The sequence below is a fragment of the Rhinatrema bivittatum genome, chromosome 10, assembly GCF_901001135.1.
Source record: "Rhinatrema bivittatum chromosome 10, aRhiBiv1.1, whole genome shotgun sequence".
Lineage (NCBI taxonomy): Eukaryota > Metazoa > Chordata > Amphibia > Gymnophiona > Rhinatrematidae > Rhinatrema > Rhinatrema bivittatum.
Genome location: NC_042624.1, coordinates 104,578,145 through 104,602,502, shown reverse-complemented (window position 1 = coordinate 104,602,502; position 24,358 = coordinate 104,578,145). Strand labels below are relative to the sequence as shown.

Below are 24,358 nucleotides of genomic sequence, written 5' to 3'. Positions count from 1 at the left end.
GATCAGGTCTTTCGTGCCACGGGTCTGCCAGGGCTGGGGATGCTACTGGGGCAAAAGAGGAGGGGGGTGGTGGTCATCACTGAGGGTGACATCTGGGGGCCCTATTTAGAGCCCATGAAGGACAGCTGCTGAAGTGACCAGACTCGGAACAGTGTGGGGCGAGGAGGGGAGGATAGGCTATTAAAAATGGGGGCCAAAAAGCCAGGTGGTTGTGAATGACCACGCATAGTGCTGGGATCCCACTGCTGGCCGTAACTGAGCTGGAAGGAGGAGGAGGAGGAAGGAGGAGGAATTCCTGGGCCATCGCGCCCTCACCCCCCCCCCCCCCCCGCCCCCCACACCCCAGGTTCCTGCAAAAAATAAATCTGATCATTTCATTTTGAAATATCAGTGAATGGAAACTGCTAACAGTCCATACGTGCCTGCCATTTCCACTCTGCACTGAACTAAGTATTTAAACAACCTACATTGTCATTTTCAAGCCTTTGCGTAAATAAACTATGACAGCAGAACAGACAGTTTTAGTATCTTAAGGCTGCACCAAGCACTACAATCTTTAATAAGCACTCAGTTGTGAGAGTATATTGCATAAGCACTTTACGAAGCTAAAACTGCCCCCCCCCCCCCCCCCCCACCAAATCCCTCTGAAAATAGAAAGTAACCATAAATCTCCCAGGGGTCTAAGTATATGCATGACCTCCACCCGGAGCCATAATTTCTCTTGTCGTGATACTGGAGGCGCCACTGTGGAATTCTGCCGGACACTGAATATAGTGTCAAGCACAGTCACGGGCAAACCCCATGTAAAAGGATGCACTATGTAGGAGTTAAAATACTAAACATGAAGTGAGGTTGTCCAGGGCTCGCAAGCCTGGGCCACTTTGGGAAAGCAGAGATGTTGCTGGCAGCATGTTAATGTGAGGAAGAGATAAACATTGTTCAGGAACACCCCCTCCCCCTCCAAATTCTACCATTTCCACTATTTCTTGTGTGCCGCTTAAGCTGTGCACAAATTGTTATATCACTATTTAAAGTCTCAGCCCAGCTGGAAACTTATTGTATCCAGTCTCTTTTCAACCATCCCAGTTAAAGATGGTTTCCATCTTGAATGCTATCGCCAAGAAATATGCATCAATGCAATTAGATAAATGAAGAAACTGATTGCCCCATTTGACGTTTACTTGTTGGTCATCTATTAGTTTATTTATTTGCATTTCTTATATGCCGTCAGATTCCAAAAATAGTCGCTGAACATTGTATTTGTACAAATATAGCATATCTGGTTTATGGTTTGAACAATTAAATTATCCTACCACTCTGCTACTTCCTGTGCCTTGCTCCTGTTTTCCAGTGGTTCTTGGGGCAATCACGACTCCAGGATAGTGAAAAAGGCGATCTGTTTGAGGAACATCGCCCCTGGGAGAGAAGCTACGGTGATGCTCAGATTCAACAGCAGCACCCTTTGGTGAAGGCCAGCAAACTTCTGACATCTGGCCACTTCTGTCCAATACACCCTTGGTGCCACTCGGTTTTAAGTCCATTGAGTTACACCCACCTATTCAGGAAAAAAGGACCAGAGTGAAATTCTTTGTGACTCAGGTCATTCCTCACAATCCAAACCTGTCCATCAAAGTCAAGCTTTCTTGTATCAGAAGTACTTAGATCTTCAAACGTTTGGATCAATAGAACTCAAGCAATTGATATCTGTCAAACATACAACACAAACAACATTTAAGAGGGCAGGGAGAATTGTACTGAAACACTACATGTCAGAAAGAAAATCTAGTACAGCTTCAGGAACGGAATGTGCAGAGGTTTCTGGGGACTCTGATGAAGAGTCAGGCTTAACTTGAACAAGTCTGGTGTTGCCATCAAGTCAATGAGTTGCAAAACACAGTCTATGTTCATGAGAGGCCCATTCCTAAGGTAGGACTGGAATTCAGTGGGAGAAGCATTTGCACCGGCCCTGCTGAATGTACAAATGATTTGCACAAATTACATTTCAATGGTGGTGTGAAGAGAGGGAGGAAGGGTGATATATTAGTAGACTGGTGAGAAGACAGACATGATTATGTCTGATAATGTGTGAGGAAACCCCTGTCTCTACTGAGTCCTTTTTTTTTTTTGCTGGTTTTGAAATGCCTAATCATTTAAATTTTGATCGTCTTACATTATTAGCTAGCTCTTAATTTCCCTTATAGTATTCTGATTATAAGATCATCGGTGCACAGGTGTGGCCCCTCCACAGAAGGGTTTCCTTGCTTTTCCTTAGGCTGTGCTCTGTCTTTAAACTCGGGTGTGTTTTGCCAATGTAGCACTTTTTTTTTTTTTTTTTTAAATCTTTCTTTATTAAAATTTTCAAAATTTAAACAGTACCAGTCACATCAATTTACATTTTCTGTACTGAATGATATAAACTGCATCAGCAGAGGAGCATGAATAGGGTTCCTTTTGTTTTCTGGAATTCTTTCCCATGTGGGTAACTGTGGGGTCCTATCTCACAGCAATGGAGTCTTGCAGGGTCTTGTGGCAGATTCTTCTTCTTGAGTTTCAGTTTGAAATTTGCTTTGTACTAGTTTTGCTTCAGATTAGGTAGTTGCTGAAAGGTTAGTACTGGAGGAGCAGGGGAGACTGTTTCTTTCCGCAAGTCATTCTCCAAGAGTCATGGTTACAGGTCTTTTATGATTTTTCACCATTTTTTAGCTCTGGGCTGCAGAGCCCATAGCCAGGCAATGTGGCGCCTTCGATCAAGTGAAAAACGACGTCCTCACTCGTTACACAGCACACGACACCACGAGTTGGGAGACTCTGTTGAATGTTGGTACAGTAATGCCCATGGCCAGTGCAAGGATATTAGGTGCCCTAGGAAAATCTTACAGCCTTCCACCATCCACCCCATCCCACGCTCCTCACACACAGTTAAAAATTATGAATTTATAATAGATGTTTCATGAAAAAGGCCATTCAAAGCACATTTTTCTGGGATAAAAATATCACTTACAATATGTATATTATATTTTCATGCTCTGCTGTGGTGCCAACCAGAAAACCCTGAAAAAAAGCAAGAGACACTTGAAACCCATATGGTATTAGGCCTAATGTAATGTGACTTGGGCATGGGCATGATCCTCAGAGAGCCATGAGAAAACAGAATTACAATGCAACAAACTTTCTATATCAAAACAACACTAACTGCCAGCATTCAAACAGCAACAACTCTACCTATGAAAGTTAACATTGCAAATACTACAGCCCCTGTTCCCTAGAAAACTTCTCTTCAGTATTCTTCCTACAAGTAAATCAAATATTCGGTAATCCCTGTTACACTTACGTCATTTTATAATTATTTAAGGTTCTAGTTGCTATGTTAACTGTTTAAGCATTTTACATGTACTGCTCCGTTTAATATTTTATTGTAAAGCCTGTTGCTGCATTATTGTTTGATGTAAACTGAGGTGATGTGCTGCACGTGCCGCGGTATAGAAAAATCTCTAAATAAATAAAATAAAATAAAATATTACACCAGGCTTAAAACAGTAAATTACCCCTATTAGGATAACAAAACAAGCCAACTACACACTATTGGAATACCTCACTTCAGTCACACATGCAAAACACAGATAGATTCTCAAATACAGAATAGAGAGACCATAAAGTATAAATAGAAATGTACAGGCAAAAACTGAACTTGAAACCGCAACAAGCTAAATTCTATATGCATTGCAACAATGGAAAAACAGAAGCATTACCATTCCTCATAAAACAAAATTAGTAAAGCCATATCAATAAAAAGAATAATTCAAAACTAATTAATAGAATAACATTCAGTAATTAAAAATTCATATAAAAATATTCCAAACACCATTAAAATATTTCAAAACACATATCAAACAACGAAGCTGTGTGCATTTTGTACCAAGGGTTTGAGAATCCCCAACATTAGGTCCAATATTTCCTCTTGGAGTGTACCAGTACTGGATATGACTGATTTGTTATGTTTCCAGGTTTGTGGATTTTAGGTACCATATATAAGGTACCAACTGAAAGATGAATTAGCATCAGCTTTTTCAGCTGAGACTGTAGTTGCTTTGGATTGTCCAATGCGTTAGACGTATTCTCTTTTGTAATTTTAGGTGGAGTTTCCTAAAAAAAAAAAACCAACCCAAAACTTCTTCCAGATCATTGTTGAATTTCATCCAGTTTGATAGGCAGAATGTTATTCCCTTAGAAAGTACCCAGACCTCATGCTGTGATAATTGGTAGTTTGAAATGAAATGGGGATAATAAATATTCCTATCTGTGCTGCCAGGAACACCTCGCCTATGGGAGATGTGGTGATTGTCATGTTCTTCTGGCAGTTGTGATATTCATAGTCATCTGACAGGTCCAGAGTATTGAAAGATTTATTCAGGTTAATCTGGTCCTCTACATCAGACGTTGCACTGCTGGTAGGAGGTGAGATGTTGGGCTGCGTTTGGCTATGGATAAGAGAATCCATGGCACTGGGTTGTTTCCTGGCACAGATTTCTTGTGCTCCTTTTCTCCAGCTTTCTGTAAAGTTGGTATTTTGCATCTGCATGGGGTTATTTATGATTTTCTCTTTTCAAGTTTTTACCAATTTCTTTTTCTTGGAAAGCTGCTGTCTCAGTATCTGACTAGTGGATTTGCAGATTTTTTTTCTGCATAGTCAGAGGTGCAAGGTGGCAGGTTTAAAGCCCACCATTCCCTCCCCCTATTGCTGCCAGTATGGAAAAGAAGTCAATTTGAAATGTTAGAAATCCTAGTGGTGACCCGGGCATCCATGTGGTTGGGTTGGTCTGACAGGGATGTGATGGCAGAATCCGTGGGTGGCCCGGTCTGCCAGGTAGGTTACAAATTCTGTAATAACCAGTTGAAAAGCAGGCAGCCTGCTGGCCGTCTCCGGGAGGGATCCGGGAGGCTCCCTAGTAATGCGATAACAGAACCAAAGTGGCCCTCGAGCTGGGGCTGTCCGGCAGGCTGCAGGTTGTGTAATTAATTAGACGGGCTGGTAGAAATGCAGGTGTGCATGCAGCTGGCTCCGTCTGCCAGGCTAAGCAGGGGATCTAAGAGGCTGGATGTTTGGGCAATAGCCACACCAGTTTTTCTAGAAAAAGACTGTCCCTGATAAGGAGAAATCTTACAGGTGGTGCCGCTTTGTGGCTGGGAGCCGGAATGTATCCTTAGCAGCGTGGTCAGGATGACTGGACAGCCTGGATGAGACGGATGGGTCTTTTTCTGCCGACATTTACTGTCTTACTAAGTATGTTGTTGCTGGAAAAAAAAACTTTTTTTATCCTAAGTCATTTAGGGATGATGATCCTCCTCTTGCAGCGTGAGAGAAAATAGCAGAGGCTGTTCAGTTTTGTCTCCTTTCATAGGAACTTAATCATTTGTTTCCTCCAACACACCAGGGCAGTATTTGAAAAAGCAAGAAACCTAAAAAGCAAAGGACGAGAGGAAAGGTGACATGGCTACAACACAATCTGGCCAGAGGGTGTCGCTCTTGACCCACCGTTAGGTCAGCCAAAGCTCTTGATCATGGTAACAATACGATTGCTTCAGCGTTATTGATAAATTATCTGCCCCTTCACATGCAGATAATGGATATAATCAGCACCTGGTAGGTCCTAAATTACTGCCTGACAGACTATGCTTCCTTAACACCCCTGCAGCAGCCCTCCCCTGCGAGCTGTCTGCTGAGCAGATGGAACTGGCTTAAAGCAAGGCATCCCAGGCCGGCAGCTTCATTTGCTTACTCTTTTTACCACAGCTTCCAGGAACGGAGGTGTTCGGAATAACTCAGCTCTAGATCTGGCATGCAGTAGATATGGAAGATAGGAGAAGATGGAGGGAGATAACTGTTTCACTTATTTTGGGAACTAGTGGGTTTTGTTTTATTTTGCATCAGACTCCGGGGCTCTTTAATTCACTAACACTTGTTTTCTCAGGCGTTTCTTCTCCCTCTTTACCACTTGTGATCTTGTTATTGAGAGCTGGAGCACAGTTCATAAAATGGTGTATAGGATATCAAGGATTTTGTTTGCCCACATATTATCACATATTTAGTATTTCATCACAGTTGTTCATTTACCTCGCCAGGGGTAGACAACGTCGATCCTGGAGCGCCAGAACCAGGTCTGGTTTTCAGGATATGCACCTTGAAAATGTGTGAGGTCTATTTGCATGCACTGCCCCTACAGTATGCAAACATATTTCATGCTTGTTCATGGTGGAAATCCTGAAAACCAGGCACCCCAGGACCGGAATTGCCCACCCCTGTACTATGCCCTCACTCCAACCCAGAAAAATATGATATTTTTTCCTCTGGTTATACTATACAGTAAATGGAATCACAAAAGAGTCCTGATGAAGGTCGAGGCAGATATTGTCTATGTATGGGCTGGCCCCCCACCACAGTGCCCTGGTTGGGCCTTGTGGGTATAGGAGAGTCCGGTTCAGGACAAATGTAAGACTCCTTGCTCTGCTGCTTGGTGGACTGCACATTATAGCATGAGCTTTCCTAAATTATAGGATGAATCATTTGCATTTGGTTTCAAGCAACGTGAAAAACGCAGCCTATTTTGTGACGTGTCATTTCAAAAGGAAATAAAACAAAATCCACAATGAAATTCATTGGGTTTTCAGGGGTGATGAGTCAGACAAACTGAACAAAATCACTGTGAACCTGGAAGATGTAGTAGGCCAGATTGACAAACTAAAGAGTAGCAAATCATCTGGACCAGATGGTATGCATCCTAGGGTTCTGAAGGAACTCAAAAATGAAATTTCTGATCTATTAGTTAAATTTGTAACCTATCATTAAAATCATCCATTGTACCTGAAGAATAGAGGGTGGCCAATGTAACCCCAATATTTAAAAAAGGCTCCAGGGGCGATACGGGTAACTATAGACCAGTGAGCCTGACTTCAGTGCCGGGAAAAATAGTGGAAACTATTCTCAAGATCAAAATCGTAGAGCATATAGAAAGACATGATTTAATGGGACACAGTCAACATGGATTTACCCAAGGGAAGTCTTGCCTAACAAATCTGCTTCATTTTTTTGAAGGGGTTAATAAACATGTGGATAAAGGTGAACTGGTAGATGTAGTGTATTTGGATTTTCAGAAGGCATTTGACAAAGACCCTCATGAGAGGCTTCTACGAAAACTAAAAAGTAATGGGATAGGAGCCGATGTCCTTTCGTGGATTAGAAACTGGTTAAAAGACAGGAAACAGAGAGTAGGATTAAATGGTCAATTTTCTCAGTGGAAAAGGGTAAACAGTGGAGTGCCTCAGGGATCTATACTTGGACCAGTGCTTTTCAATATATATATAAATGATCTGGAAAGGATGACGAGTGAGGTTATCAAATTTGTGGATGATACAAAATTATTCAGAGTAGTTAAATCACAAGCAGACTGTGATATATTACAGGAAGACCTTGCAAGACTGGAAGATTGGGCATCCAAATGGCAGATGAAATTTAATGTGGACAAGTATAAGGTGTTGCATATAGGGAAAAATAACCCTTGCTGTAGTTACACGATGTTAGGTTCCATATTAGGAGCTACCACCCAGGAAAAAGATCTAGGCATCATAGTGGATAATACTTTAAAATCGTCGGCTCAGTGTGCTGCAGTAGTCAAAAAAGCAAATAGAATGTTAAGAATTATTAGGAAGGGAATGGTTAATAGAACGGAAAATGTCATAATGCCTCTGAATCTCTCCATGGTGAGACCGCACCTTGAATACTGTGTACAATTCTGGTCGCCGCATCTCAAAAAAGATATAGTTGCGATGGAGAAGGTACAGAGAAGGGCAACCAAAATGATAAAGGGGATGGAACAGCTCCCCTATCAGGAAAGGCTGAAGAGGTTAAGGCTGTTCAACTTGGAGAAGAGACGGCTGAGGGGGGATATGATAGAGGTCTTTAAGATCATGAGAGGTCTTGAATGAGTAGATGTGACTCGGTTATTTACACTTTCGAATAATAGAAGGACTAGGGGGCATTCCATGAAGTTAGCAAGTAGCACATTTAAGACTAATCAGAGAAAATTCTTTTTCACTCAACGCATAATAAAGCTCTGGAATTTGTTGCCAGAGGATGTGATTAGTGCAGTTAGTGTAGCTGGGTTCAAAAAAGGTTTGGATAAGTTCATGGAGGAGAAGTCCATTAATGGCTATTAATCAATTATACTTTGGGAATAGCCACTGCTATTAATTGCACCAGTAGCATGGGTTCTTCTTAGTGTTTGCTGGAACACACTACCTGAAGACTTAAGAACCCCTTTTTTCTTCCGCAAATTCTTCACTGACCCTCTGTCTTCCGGCCATACCAGCCATCAAATAAACTCTCAAGTATAACCTCCAACCAATCGTACTTACCCTCCTCATCCAATCAAAGAATAATTATTGTATTTGACTTGTTTTACTTCTGTTTATGCTCATTCTGTTATAATGTTTCATTACTGTTAAAAAATGTTCACTTTGTAAACCGTTATGATGGCTCTACCCAATAACGGTATATAAAACTCATCAAATAAATAAATAAATAAATAAATAATTGCTAGGTTCTTGTGGCCTGGTTTGGCCTCTGTTGGAAACAGGATGCTGGGCTTGATGGACCCTTGGTCTGACCCAGCATGGCAACTTCTTATGTTCTTATGTTTCAAAAACTGCAGGCACCCACCCTGGCTTGGTCTCCTGCTGCCCCATAAAACTCAGCACCAGCGAAATTTAGAAAGTGGAGCCTGCGCCCTGGGGGTGGGCTGGTATCTTTTTAAATTTCGAACCTGGCAGGTTAGGAGCGGCTGGGGATTTACTTCTGCCCTATTGGGACTTTGCAGACCCCTCGTAAGGGTAAGAGGTGTCTGGGGAGACGTGGATGAAGGCCCAGGATGGGGAGGGGGGTTTGCAATATTTAAATTTCATTAGCGCTGAGTTTTGTTTCGGCAGGGAGAGGGGAACTCGGCCCCTTAAATTTCCTCTTGTTCTTTTTCCTGTTCCTTTTGATGTTTATTTTGTTTCAAGTAAACAAAACGAACAGAAACAAACATCAAAAGAATTGAAAAAGCACTGCAAACAAAAAAAAGTAACAATTCTTCTAGTGCACACCCATTATTTGTAGGGATGTGCTTTCTCAGCAGTATTTGTTTCATGGTAACCTGGTAAATGTCAGCAGAAAAAGGCTCAAGCGACCATCCAGTCTGCCCAGCAGGTTCTTTTTTTTTATTATTATTATTCTTAGGGTTACTGTTGCTCTGTGCAGGTTTCCCCAGGCAACATGGGTTACCCTTCTCTTCGTCTCCATCATTTATCCATTAGGAATCCTCAGTGCTTATCTCATGTCCTTTTGAATTCCATTACCATCCTTGCCCTTGCTACCTCTGCTGGGAGGGTATTCTATGCATCCATCACTCTTTCTGGGAAGAAATACTTCCTGATGTTGGGCTTGACTTGACCCCCTTGGAGCTTCACATTATGACCCCTTGTTCAACAGCGGGGCTTCCCAAACCTGTCCTGGGGACCCCACAGCCAGTTGGGTTTTCAGGATATCCACAATGAATATGCATGAGGTAAATTTGCATATCTCATGCATATTCATTGTGGTCTAAGCTGGGCAATTGGCTCATTCGTTTCAATATCACTGATGTCAGAATTTCTGCTGGATTTCCTTGTCCCCTAGCAGCACAGTTCTAACATCAGTGAGCTGACTAATGAGGCACGGTGTAACAGAAGCGCAGTAAACATTTTATTTATTTATTTATTTGGCCATTTTACATACCGTTATTCCAAATAAAAGATCACAATGGTTTACAACATGACACACAAATTATAGATAGACATATACATTGACTTGATGAGGTCAAAAAACATACAATTTAAAATGCAAATGACTTTGTCCTTGAGGGTGTTCAGGTGATTTTAAGTTAGGTTATAGGCTTTTTGAAATAACCATGTTTTTAGGTCACGTTTGAATTTCTTTGTTTCTGGAGTCAGTCGTCAGGCAGAGAGTTCCATGGTTTTGGGCCTGCTATTGACAACACATGCGCTGCATGACATTTTATTTTGGCTGATTTATTTCCCTTTCTCTCACTTTCATGAACCAAGATGCAGCTGGAGAAGATATTGTCTTAGGGCAATCAACTTAAGCTTACCCGCTCTTGGGTCTATAATTTTGACTGTTGCTTCACGGTCTTTCCCCAGGACAGCATTCCTTGGCGAGCTAAGCAAGATCTTAAGCACTTCATTGCTTTCTTCAAGGCCATCATTCTTAATATAGATTTTCCATGATTTTGTAGAAACACCTAAAAGTATGTAGAAACAAGCCTATGAGCCCCCAGCTAAGATCAGAGTGACACTTTTACACAGTGTAAGACAGGCAGCCAACTGTCTGGCTACAAATAATGTTAAAAACCTATGTATTAAATTTAACAAATTAGTCATTTTGGCATGTATGAATTTGACTGTGGGAGATTGAGAGGCAGATTATATTTTGTGCTCACCCTCTTATACAACAGCATACACACATCCTTTCAATCCCCATCCTCACTCCCTTTGCTGTATTGTAAGTTGTGATGGGTGGTTTAGAAATTGCGCATGCAATAGACATCTGGCAGCTAAAACATAATGTCTGAATTCCTCGTTTGCTGAATGAGGCTGTCCACATAGAATGCACTAAATGCTTTGGTACTGTTGTGATGCAACTCCATCATTGCTCTCTGCTTCAACGGCAGGGGGAAAGGGGGAATTGGATTCGGACAGCAACGAATGAAGGTCCCGACTTTTGCGGTCTGCAGAACTGATAAGCATGGGGGTAACTTGCTGGTGCGGTGGTTACTACCCTTAACCAATAAGCCTTGATACTGTTGATACAACTCCATCATTGCTCTCTGCTTCAACGGCAGGGGGAAAAGGGGACTTGAATTCAGACAACAATCAATAAAGGGTCCCGACTTTTACGGTCTGCGGAATTGATAAGCATGGGGGTAACTTGCTGGTGCGGTGGTTACTACCCTTAACCAATAAGCCTTGATACTGTTGATACAACTCCATCATTGCTCTCTGCTTCAACGGCAGGGGGAAAAGGGGACTTGAATTCAGACAACAATCAATAAAGGGTCCCGACTTTTACGGTCTGCGGAATTGATAAGCATGGGGGTAACTTGCTGGTGCGGTGGTTACTACCCTTAACCAATAAGCCTTGATACTGTTGATACAACTCCATCATTGCTCTCTGCTTCAACGGCAGGGGGAAAAGGGGACTTGAATTCAGACAACAACCAATGAGGGTCCCGACTTTTACGGTCTGGAACTGATGTGCAGACATAAGGGAAAATAAAGCAGGACTGCTTCTACGGCCAAGTCCATAAGCAAAGCACATGAAGCAGAACTGGCTGAGTTTTCAAAAAAGGCTCATCACCCAATAAAAATGTTGCTAGCAGTACCTTTTTTATGGGTTATCATAAGGCTTGAGGTTAACTGCACAGATCAGCAGTTGCTATCCTTAAGAGAAACATGGGGGTAACCTGCACAGTGCGGCAGATACTACCATAGGAAGCTTGCTGGGCAGATTGGATGGAGCATTTTGGTTCTTTTCTGCCATACATTTCTATGTTTCTATTTCCATGTTCTTGTCAAAGTCAGGCAGGCTGGAGTCAGGGAGCACCCCTGCAGAAGTGGTACAGGACCTCACGCCAGGACTGGCGCTGGTCTTCTACCTAACCAGGCCCCTACCCTGCAGATTGAGCCCTTGGGTTCTGGGGGCTGGTAGGAGCTGTCTCCTGCATAACATCATGGCTGGAGCAGGCACGGACTGGGAGCTGTGCACAGGTTGGGAGCTGGGGTCAAGCACAGGCTGGGAGCTACAGTCAGGCCCTGGCTGGGAGCTGGAGTTAGGCACAGGCAGTAAGGCTGGTACAAAGGACAGGCAGGGACTAGATACAGGCAGGACTGAACCAAGGACAAGAGCAAGGCCTGGGAAATAGACAAGGGACTGAACTGGGCTAGGCAGGACAAGGGCTGAACAAGACAAGGATTGAAACTCTTGAAGCATCTCCCCCTGTACTCATGTGCCAGCCATATTCAGAACAGTTTCCCCAAGTCGCCTCATATCGAATGACATCTGATTTATGATTAGGTCATAGCAGTGACCGTGTGACGTCATTTGCATGGACACAGATCAGGTGGAACCAGAAAACATGAGGTAATCTGTGATTCTCTTCTTAACATGGCTGCCTCAGGAGGTTTGGGGGAAATTCCTAAAAGAATTACAAAATGAATGACCTAACAACAGCATTGTACTGGGTGATCATTGCAACCTGTCATATGTGTTAATACCTTAGGGGGGGTCATTTTCAAAAGTGATCGCACGCGAAAAGGGACTTTTCGCGTGCGATCACTAAACGGGGGGGGCGGAGTCGGCCCCGAAGAGGGGCGGCACCGGGGCCGACATTAAAGTGACATCGCTGGCGGCGAAAGGTAAGGACCCTTATCGCCACCAGTTTCGTGCCGAATAACTACACCTTTTTATGGAGTAGTTATTTGGTGCGAAAGCCAGCAGCCAGCGCACCGCAGTGGTGCGATGGCTGTGGGGTTTTGCTTCGCCCCGCCCCCCGTTACCGCCGGATTTTCTAAGGTCTGCGACCTTAGAAAATCCAGGCCTTAGGGTGCAGACTAGATTCTGGTCATGCATGTACAGTATGATATATCCCTAGCATTGTATGGTGTACTTCTGTGTAGCTTTCCACGCAACCTCCAGCCCTGAATCCTGTGCTGATCACACACCCTTTCCTTGGTCTGTGGGTTTTCCTGTTGCAGCGGCACTCTCACTATAACATCCATTCATGGGAACAAGATTGCAACCATCTGGCAAATTAACTTGCAAAGAGATTCTTCGCAATACCGTGGTCCAGGAAGCGGCACACCCAACTCGTTAGCAATCCTATAATTCCCTTCCCTTGCTTCCAAAACCTACCTTTCCCAATACTTGGACACCTGCTTCTTGCAGCATCTTCTTAGCTTGCTGTGTTGAGTTACAGGAACTCACTGTCACCACTGCTGAAGCTATGAAATCTGTTCATTCCGAATATACTGACGATGCACTTACATTTTTCATTAACCCTCTTTCAACGTAGCTATTTTCACAGAGGCAATCATTGAGCTAGAGGTTTGAATATATTATACTGGCATTTCAAAGCAATTGCTTAGGTTAACTCTGCCCAGTTCTGAAATACTGCATGAAACAAAACATCTCAATTCAGAGTTTTTGTCCCTGACAGCAGTAAACTACGGTAACTGACCAGGGCTAGCGTTAACATCTCACGAAACATTTGCTCACAGCAAAGAGACAGCAATGGATTTGACATTCAGAGATAAATTCAGAGGTGTGCCTGGACTTAATACGTTTAAATCTACGCCTACTCAACTTCCCTCGGGTAGCTGGTGAGATGCCGATGGAAGCGTCACAAAAATTTCTTAAAGAAGTGTTGTGCTTCTCTGAAAATGAATTGCCTATAATTAGTTACTGTTATTTTTTTGCCGAAGAAAACCCCAAATTTGAACACAGAAGAGATGCCTTTTCAAGGGAATCGTACTCATTTCTTAGTAAGTACTAATAATCAAGTAATAGATCGGGGTATATTATTGGTTTCTTTTTTGAATCTATTAGACCTAAATAAGGTAATGAAACAATATTTCACTAAATACCCTACCTCTTTTCATGATAGTATGGTAAAACTTTTTCCAGATCTATCATTTACTATGCAGCTAAGGAGAAAGGGGTTTTTGGTCTTCCCACAGGAAGCTATATCTATGGGATATACGTTTCCCCTGCGTTTCCCTGCAAATGCATAATAAAAAAACAGCAGGACGCTTATATTTTCTTTGTGCCTGATCATTTAAAAAAGTTTTATTGAACAAAGAAGACTCGCTACATTATCCCCTCTGTCCAGTGAATGATAGAATTATATAGTGCAGGATTGTACAATGCTAAATTTTTCTTGTTGAATTTCTTTAGAAGATTCTCCCTTTTATTTGCTATGCCTCTGTTATTTCTACTTGGTAATTAGAAATAGTTTCCATTGATTATAGCATAATCAGATTGTTTAATCAGATATTGGAGAATTATTATGTTTGAATTATTAATAACTGTGGTGTGATTATGTACTTATTACGTTGTATTTAAATTGAAAATCAATAAATATATAATTGAGAAAAAAATAAAAATGGACATTTTAGTAATAATGATCCAAGTAGAAATATGAGTGACCAGCTGCACTTTTAAGACATACAGGGATCAATATTCAAAGCTGACCATTTAAGTAACTTACAGGCCGATACAGTACAGTGCTCCGGTGGAGCGCACATCGAAAACGCGCGTCCAACCCCCCAAGACTAATAGCTCCCGCAGCTTGCAAATGCATGTTGATGGTCCTAATAGTCATTCCCGCGTGATACAGTAAGTAAAATGTGTAGCCAAGCTGCACATTTTACTTTAAGAAATGAGTACCTACACAAAGGTAGGCGTTAATTTCTGCCGGCACCGAGGAAGTGCACAGAAAAGCAGTAAAAACTGCTTTTCTATGCACCTTCCAACTTAATATCATGGCGATATTAAGTCGGAGGTCCCAAAAGTAAAAAAAGTAACTTATGTGGCTAAGACCGAATACTGGTAGTTAGCTGCATAATTTGTACACCTAACTCACTCCTCCCTGACCTGCCCACAAAATATGTGGTTAACTTTTGTGCCGAATAAGTGACTTACGCGGTTAAGAAGCGGTCGCCGAACGTAGGCGCATATTCAGTGGCCACTACTTAGCCGCATAAATTACACTTATCAGTTAAATAGTGCTGAACGCGCTTGGAATATCGACCTCAGAGGTTTCAGAATGTGAAACGTAAGCTTTGCAGGGACAATTAAATTCAGAGAGCGGAGAGAGGTTAGCCCTTGGAGTGGTATTTCCAAGGTCGATGGGTTTGTGAACTCCTAACTGTTATGAAGGGCTGCATTAAAGATTAATCACTTTGCAGTGGGCCTGCAGCCTTGTTCTTTCCAGGGGTTATTGCTGTGGACATCGGTCAGTAGATTCAGGTAGCCAGGGAGAGGGTAAGAGAGTAATGGAACAACAACTTAGTCAAGAGTTCTGCAAAAATTGGGACATGCACAGCACTGAAAAATGAATTACCTGGGTCAAACTGTACTAAACTTGCAGCACTGTGCGTGAAGTCTAAACCGACTCTAGCTGAAACTTCTTGGACCTTAAAAACAAAACAAATTAAAAATTACATCTGTTGATTCTTGTAGAGTTAATGGCTCAAATAGTTTTTACCTTAGAAGCTAATTTAACAGAAATTTGTCCCATGGATGCCTGTAGTGGCCTCACCTTTATGCCTACAAATGATGGGTCTGCGCTCTGTCCAGTTCTTACCACCTTAATGGCTAAAGGTCCGGCATTTTCACAGACTTGGTAACAGGTTCCTGCCAATGAAACCCTTGACCATTTCATTTCAATCCTGAAACAGCATTTTAAAAATATTCAGCTACAAACTGAAAATACTCCAAGACGGTAACTGCTTCAGCAAGTGACCGTCAGATGTTCTGTTATTTTTAGCAAACTAGTGCAGATGATGATGAGTTAGCTGGCTAAACGCTTTTGAACATGGACCTCTGACGTTTCTATGACTTTTCACAAAGATAATCTAAACAGTTACCAGAACTAGAGTGGCTGTTGCCTGAACAGCAGGTTGCCTATGTCTCCATTGCCTTGCTGCATGGTACCTGGCCCCCGGCAACCTCCGTCGCTGACCTGGTTGGCTTCTGGGGAGTTGTCGTGTGCTGGCAGTAACCCTGCTACCCCATGTCCTCAGCAGTTAGGTTGCTTATCTTTTATCTACCCTTTTATTTTGACAGTATAAACTCCCCCCAACCCCCCTCACCCCCACCTCTGTGACTCTTTTCTGAAGGGAGTGAAGGGTGGGTTGTTTGAAATCAGGCAACCACTCAACCCTGTTGTTACCACCGCCCTCTGTTATCTGTCCCAAGCTTGCTTGAGTTGTGTCACGGTACTGGCTGACAGTGCACAGGTATCAGTCTTTCCTGGCAGATAGGAAACTTAAAACCAATTTGTAAAATAAATCTGTTAGAAGAACTGGAAAAAAATTCCAATTTAAACCCAACCAAACCTAACCTTTCATCACATTTAACCTCTATAACAGTAGGACATCCAGATATATTGCAAGAATCGTACTTTTATTTTTGTCAGATGCATGCTTTGACAGCTGAGTGGGAATACTTACGTCTCCGGAGCAATAGTGTTTCCTGCTGGATCAGAGACTCTAAATTCAAAGCTATCGGATGTCACTTCTGCAGAAGGATTGATGATGTAACGGATGGCCTTTTGGTTTAAATCTTGCTGGGTAAAAGTGTCACTTACATAGCTCCCTGCAACGGTCAGTAGAACATTTTAAGAATCCTTTTATTTTCAGTTTATCATAGTCATCTTCTTAGTAAAAAATAAAACAGTCGGCCCAACAAGCAAAGAGGTGGATGTACTAACCTGCCAGGCAGATCGTAGAAATAAGCTAACATGCAATTTTTATGGGCCCATTTGCATGATATACAAATCGGGTTCACACTAATTTTCTCACATTAAGTTCAAACAAAATCGTGGACTTTAACACAAAAAACCCCTTAACTAGTTCCCCTGAGATGTAGTTAAGTTTTGCATGAAAATGATGATTTGCATGTTTTTGCTTAAGTGGCTGTAAAATGGAACTTAAAAAAAACAAAAAAACTCCAAAAACTTTAGGCCCAATTCCCAGGCCCCCACACCTGCAAACATGTAAAAATAATTGTGGGTGTAGCTCCTAAAGCTCCCCAGCCCTCAACCCAACAAAATAAAAACATATCCAGCAAACGCTAGTGACCAGAAGCTGTCCTGTCCCCTTTCCACGGTTTACAACTTAATATGGGATCCCCTCCTGCCTCCCTCCCTCCCTCCCTACCCACTTACCCACTACCTCCATTGCACCCTCCCCACCTCCCGGATCCCTCCTGACCCCCTACCGGATCCCAGACACCCCTTCTGGGCGCGGGATCTACTCACTCCCGGCTGCTTCCAGCGTCGCTCTGTTATTATGGTGCAGGTCCAGGGCAGCTGTCAGAGTGACGCTGGAAGCAGCCAGGAATGGGTGGGAGGTTACCGCACTCCCGCAGGGGGAGGGGTTTCTGGATCTGGGCGGGGGTCATGGAGGGTCCAGGGGGGTGGAAAGAATGCAATGGAGGTAGCGGGTGGGTGGGGCAGGAGGAGATTACAATTTAAGTTGAAAACCAGCACCTGCTGGACTTTTTCTAATTTGCAGGCTGATACAGTACAGTGCGCTCCGGCGGATTTTTTCCACTTTAAAACAAGGGTGTTCACAGCGTCCCCTTATCGTAAAACAGAAATCTTAGGGAGAAAGAAAAACAAAATAGTCGGGAAGGGACATTGGGGCGGATTTTAAGAGCCCTGCTCGCGTAAATCCGCCCGGATTTACGCGAGCAGGGCCCTGCGCGCCGGTAAGCCTATTTTACATAGGCCTACCGGCGCGCGCAGACCCCGGGACTCGCGTACGTCCCGGGGTTTTCGGAGGGGGGCGTGTCGGGGGCGTGTCGGGGGCGGGCCCGGTCATCGCGGCGTTTCGGGGGCGTGTCGGGAGCGTTTTGGGGGCGGGTACGGAGGCGTGGCTACGGCCCGGGGCGGTCCGGGGGCGTGGCCGCGCCCTCCGTACCCGCCCCCAGGTTGCGGCCCGGCGCGCAGGAGGCCCGCTGGCGCGCGGGGATTTACGTCTCCCTCCGGGAGGCGTAAATCCCCCGACAAAGGTAAGGGGGGGGTTTAGACAGGGCCGGGCGGGTGGGTTAGGTAGGGGAAGGGAGGGGAAGGTGAGGGAAGGGCAAAGGAAAGTTCCCTCCGAGGCCGCTCCAATTTCGGAGCGGCCTTGGAGGGAACGGGTTAGGCAGCGCGGCTCGGCGCGCGCCGGCTATACAAAATCAATAGCCTTGCGCGCGCCGATCCAGGGATTTTAGTGGATACGCGCGGCTCCGCGCGTATCTACTAAAATCCAGCGTACTTTTGCTTGAGTCTGATGCGCAAGCAAAAGTAGGCTGATCGCGCTTCTTTTAAAATCTACCCCATTATGTTACGGGGCCGATCCTTCGGAACAGTTAGTTCAATGTTACTCTACATTTAGGGGTAGATTTTCAGACGAGCGCGAACAGCCTACTTTTGTTTGCGCTCCAGGCGCAAACAAAAGTACGCTGGATTTTAGTAGATACGCGCGTAGTCGCGCGTATCGGCTAAAATCCTGGATCGGCGCGCGCAAGGCTATCGATTTCGTATAGCCTGCGCGCGCCGAGCCGCGCAGCCTACCCCCGTTCCCTCCTAGGCCGCTCCGAAATCGGAGCTGCCTAGAAGGGAACTTTCCTTTGCCCTCCCCTCACCTTCCCCTCCCTTCCCCTACCTAACCCACCCGCCCGGCCCTGTCTAAACCCCCATCCTACCTTTGTCGGGGGATTTACGCCTCCCAGAGGGAGGCGTAAATCCCCGCGCGCCAGCGGGCCTCCTGCGCGCCGGGCCGTGACCTGGGGGCGGGTACGGAGGGCGCGGCCACGCCCCCGGGCCGTAGCCACGCCCCCGTACCCGCCCCCAAAACGCTGCCGACACGCCCCCGCAACGCCGCGCGCTCCGGCCCCGCCCCCGACACGCCTCCCGACACGCCCACTCCGAAAACCCCGGGACTTACGCGAGTCCCGGGGTTCTGCGCGCGCCGGTGAGCCTATGTAAAATAGGCTCACCGGCGCGCAGGGCCCTGCTCGCGTAAATCCGCCCGGTTTTGGGCGGATTTACGCGAGCAGGGCTCTGAAAATCTGCCCCTAAGTGAAAACATTTTACTTTTCACAAGCGTTTGCCTCTATTACAACATGAAACAGAAGGCACAAGATAAATATTTGATTTAGATCATGATGACTACATTTTAAATTATCTTTAGTTGTACGTTGGTTTATGTATTTTTCTTTTGAATTTTTTTTTCTTTTGAATGATTTTTATATGGATATTATTTTTGCATTGTCGTGATTTTTATGTATGTTTTTTGTAACCCGCCAAGTACTTTGGATTGTGCGGGCTATAAATTTATTGAACGAATCAACGAATGAATAAATAAATGATGCTCGGACCGGGAATACCCTGGAACCGGCTAAATTTAGCTGGATAATGGTTAAACCTTGGCTGGTAAGGGTTATAGTTAAGCGGCAGATTCATCCAGCTGAGTTTGGGACACAGCTGGCGAAATCCTTTTGAATGCGGATCTCAGGACATTTTGGAGCCAGGGACTTCTCATGAAAGTTCCCTTCTTCTGAGACAAAGTGGGACAAGATATTCAATGTACTGATAATGCTGCCTTTCTGGAGCTCTCAGTTCCAAAGAAGACCAAAACCCTGATTACCTGCTGTGCCTTGTCAACTAAAAAATACTGCTAAATTGTCCATGTGAACCACATGGGAACCCTGGCATGTATCATGGTGGGAAGGGACTCGGCTGCAGTTCTAATAAAACTGGCCTGATAAAGAAAAAAACATTATTTTTCTAGGAAAAGACCCTGGTGCTAGAAGGCGGAAGTGTTCACATTTAACATCAGCTGCAAGCATCTGTGCCCTGGCTTTTCATACTGCGAATTGAAAAGAAAATATCCGTATGCAGCACTCCTGCCGTCCCAGCTTAGAAGGAAAAGTCAGCTCCGTGGTTGTGTTTGTGAGCCTACGATTGCCAGTGATCTTCAGCGGCAATCTTTGCCTTTCGACAGCACCACACATGCATCTGACTTGCCAAATGTACTCCTATCATATAAACAATATAAATGAGGATTGGCAGCAAAAAAGCTTTTTTTCATAATATTTATAGAAAGCAGTTAAGAAAGTATCAGACGCCTGTCTTATGGTGAAGTGGTGATATCACATTCCTCTCTCTCTGTCACGATGTGGCTGCATATATGCTTTAAAAGGAGTGATTTAAAAAAGAAAAAAGATCTCAGTTGACTTCAATATACATAGGGACCTTCACTTTCTGGACCATTTATGTTTTTTATGTTCTTATTCTTTTCTCCCAGGAATTTACCAGTGTTTATTGCAACAAGAACAAAAATATTTACCCAGAATAATGATGCGTCATTTTTTTTCCCACCGATCTCTCCCGTTTTTGATCTTGTGGTAAGAAACACAGATAATTTTCCAGGAAAATTAAAATTGAAAACAAAGGTCTCTAAATATAGGAGATGAGCAGATTTAAAAAATGTATTAAAAAATTTGAGGGTAAATGATAAACCACTATTGTGTTTAGCTATGTTGAAGCAATGTGATATCACCAGTTTGCCATAAAACAGGCATTTGACACCCTCTCGACTGGTTTCTATAAATATTATGAAAAAAGCTCTTTATCTATTCGTGAGGATCGGAGGCCTGTTTCTCTACGGGATACGGGATTTATGCATTGATTCTCATACAGGGCTGGATTTATGAGTTTGGCACCCATAGGCAGGCTTGGAGAGTGGGGAGTGGGAGATCCTGGAGTCTGGAAAGTGGGGGATGTCCCTTTCCTCCCCCCCACCCCCTAAAGCCCTAGCCTGCCAGGGCAGTGTTCATTTGAAGTGGACGGCTGGAGCAGGCCACTTCCTTGGCACAGTTGCCATCCTCTTTGGCCTGGGTATTTGGTGTCTTCAAAATTACCTATGTTGCCTATTGCCTAAATCCAGGCCTCTGCTCATATCAAGACAGCTACTACCAACAGCAGATATTAACTGGAGGTACAGAAAAGGCAGTGTTGGACGTCAAGTTCCTTGTGCCATGGTTTGATAAATCCAGATCTCAGGGTTAAGTGGAGCTTACGGTACGCAATCCTTGTGTTCTCACTGTACTGGTTTTAAAAAATGCTCCAACATTTGACTGCTCTTAAGAAGGAAATTTAGGGGTGAGGGACATGTAAACATTTTCCATTGACATGCAGCAGAATGCGGGAATTTTTAGGCCGAGCAAAGTGGAAGCAGGGTCAATTTATGGTCAAATAAGACAATGTCTCCTACCTAAACAGAAAGTTAAAAAAAAGGTTCCCCCTTCCTCCCCTTGAGTTTCCATTCATTTTCCCCGAGGGTTCCTGGCAAGATACACAAGAGCTCACAGCTGCACAGTGCGAACTGTGGCAAGACAGGACAGCAGATGAAAACTAACTTGGAGGAGATGAATCTTTGAAGAGGCCTGCATGGCAAGGAAAAGAAGAGATCTTGAAGGAGAGGATAAACTCCTCCTTCGCAAATCGCACCATTACCGGTTTTGACATTTTCCAGGTAACCAAAGTAAGGAGACCTCAGAACTGTGTAGATAAGGTCTTCGGCTTTGCTGTTAACATCTGTGGCCTTTAGATTGTGAGCGGTGACTTGAATTGCCATTCTGCCGTCTTTCAGGTTGTCTACTGTCGATGGGCTTTCCTTAACAAGAAGCACTGGAGCTGCTCGGTCTTCACGCTCCACCTGAGGTGTGTTTAAAAAACAAATGGTAGTCTAATAACACCGTCAACTTAAATGATCTTCCCTAGGTTTCAAACAGAGCAATGCATGTAATTAATTAATTTGTGTAATTAAAATGTGTGCAGTAAGGGGAGTGAAAGTTCAAGATGTGACCCAAATAGGATTCCACTGGTTTCCCTGTCATTTGCAGTCCAGTGTACGACTGAAATACTGCACATGAAAACCCTAATCTTAGATTAAACTATGTTCTCAAACTGAAGTACAAAAAAATGTGAATTGGTCTAAGTAACAAAAAAACAGTATTCACGGCAGTGATAAATTACAAGACTGAATTAAATGCAATAAAATGTGTATCCAGCAGGGCTCTTTATACTACTAGGGGCGGATTTTCAGAGCCCTGCTCGCGTAAATCCGCCCAAAACCGGGCGGATTTACGCGAGCAGGGCCCTGCGCGCCGGGAAGCCTATTTTACATAGGCCTCCCGGCGCGCGCAGAGCCCCGGGACTCGCGTAAGTCCCGGGGTTCTCGGAGGGGGGCGTGTCGGGGGCGTGTCGGGGGCGGGCCCGGTCGTCGCGGCGTTTCGGGGGCGTGTCGGCAGCGTTTTGGGGGCGGGTACGGGGGCGTGGCTACGGCCCGGGGGGTGTGGCCACGCCCGCCGTACCCGCCCCCAGGTCACGGCCCGGCGCGCAGGAGGCCCGCTGGCGCGCGGGGATTTACGCCTCCCTCCGGGAGGCGTAAATCCCCCGACAAAGGTAAGGAGGGGGTTTAGACAGGGCCGGGCGGGTGGGTTAGGTAGGGGAAGGGAGGGGAAGGTGAGGGGAGGGCAAAGGAAAGTTCCCTCCGAGGCCGCTCCGATTTCGGAGCGGCCTTGGAGGGAACAGGGTAGGCTGCGCGGCTCGGCGCGCGCCGGCTATACAAAATTCATAGCCTTGCGCGCGCCGATCCAGGATTTTAGGGGTAGATTTTAAAAGAAGCGCGATCAGCCTACTTTTGCTTGCGCATCAGACTCAAGCAAAAGTACGCTGGATTTTAGTAGATACGCGCGGAGCCGCGCGTATCCACTAAAATCCTGGATCGGCGCGCGCAAGGCTATCGATTTTGTATAGCCTGCGCGCGCCGAGCCGCGCTGCCTCCCCCCGTTCCCTCCAAGGCCGCTCCGAAATCGGAGCGGCCTCGGAGGGAACTTTCCTTTGCCCTCCCCTCACCTTACCCTCCCTTCCCCTACCTAACCCACCCACCCGGCCCTGTCTACACCCCCCCCTTACCTTTGTCGGGGGATTTACGCCTCCCGGAGGGAGACGTAAATCCCCGCGCGCCAGCGGGCCTGCTGCGCGCCGGGCCGCGACCTGGGGGCGGGTACGGAGGGCGCGGCCACGCCCCCGGGCCGTAGCCACGCCCCCGTACCCGCCCCCAAAACGCTGCCGACACGCCCCCGGAATGCCGCGACGACCGGGCCCGCCCCCCGACACGCCCCCGACACGCCCCCTCCGAGAACCCCGGGACTTACGCGAGTCCCGGGGCTCTGCGCGCGCCGGGAGGCCTATGTAAAATAGGCTTCCCGGCGCGCAGTGCCCTGCTCGCGTAAATCCGCCCGGTTTTGGGCGGATTTACGCGAGCAGGGCTCTGAAAATCCGCCCCTTAGTGGATACGCGCGGCTCCGCGCGTATCTACTAAAATCCAGCGTACTTTTGTTTGCGCCTGGAGCGCAAACAAAAGTAGGCTGTTCGCGCTCGTTTTAAAATCCGCCCCCTACCACTTATTTCTTTAGCTTTTCTAGCTGTATGGAGCACTGTGCAAATACACATAAGAGAAGAGTCCCTGCTCCTTGGAGCTTATAATCTAGTTGAGATAAACACACAGACACAATCTTATACAACTCAAATTGTAGCCCCTGCATAACAGTATAAGGGACCCCAGCATTAGAGGCCCCTGCAGTGTAGTTTGGAAGACCCTGAGTGTCAGAAACCAGGGTCTGGTGTTAAAGAAGGATTTTCGTCTTTTAAGAGGGAGCGTCTCCTTCTGGGGACATGGAGTCAGCCCGGTGATGGAAATTCTGTGATGTTTCCCCGGGAGGACTGAGAGAGTGGGTGTCGTCTATGCCAAGGAGTGTGCCACGGAACTCGGAAGCCACTGGTTACTCTGCTTTATACAGATTGCAAGCACTGATAAGGTAAATAGCAATTTATGTGCATTAATTGTCCATTTGAAAATTGCCCTCTCACAATTTGGCTACAAAGGCAGAGCATTGTGTCACAATGTGTGGACATTTAGCTACACTTAGAGAGGGCGGGGGTTAGGCTTTGGTTTCTTTTCAGTCTGAGCTGTAATGTAAACGTCTGAGCAGTGTTTTAGGAACTCCTCCGCCCCATGTAAGGGATCCGGCACATTAACCCTGCAAGACTCTGCCCCAGGCCCGACCTCAGCGTTCGTTCGCACTCTCACTCAGCCTCAAAAAGGAGGCCTTCAGGCTGGATTTAAATAAGGCCAGAAAGGGATCACGATGCACCTCCCTCAGGAGGACAGTGCAGCAAGGTGGAAACCACAGAGTCGGGAGCTGGTGGTAGAGGAGAAGGGCAATATATAAAAGTGACTTGCCCAACGAGTGGAGCTCAGGAGGAGGGGTGTATGGAGAGATAAGGAAGGAGAGCTAGTGAAGAACTGCAGAGGGAAGGCTCTTGTAGGTGAGTAAGAGGAGCTTGAACTGTGTATGGAAATGGCCAGCGAGCAATATACTGAATGCATTTATTTACGTATTTATTGGCGGCACTTATATTCCGCTGCC

At 45.3% G+C, this 24,358-nt stretch overlaps 1 protein-coding gene across 1 annotated transcript in view; it reads right to left on the bottom strand.

Annotated features, from left to right (window-relative positions):
• The window catches only part of LOC115099706 (FRAS1-related extracellular matrix protein 1-like), a 145,033-nt gene that overhangs the window by 17,327 nt on the left and 103,348 nt on the right, over positions 1-24,358 (bottom strand). Inside the window, 6 exon segments of the mRNA XM_029617443.1 lie at positions 1,314-1,555; positions 10,182-10,331; positions 15,210-15,282; positions 15,408-15,537; positions 16,321-16,465; positions 21,378-21,579. Coding sequence (XP_029473303.1) covers positions 1,314-1,555; positions 10,182-10,331; positions 15,210-15,282; positions 15,408-15,537; positions 16,321-16,465; positions 21,378-21,579 — 942 coding nt within the window.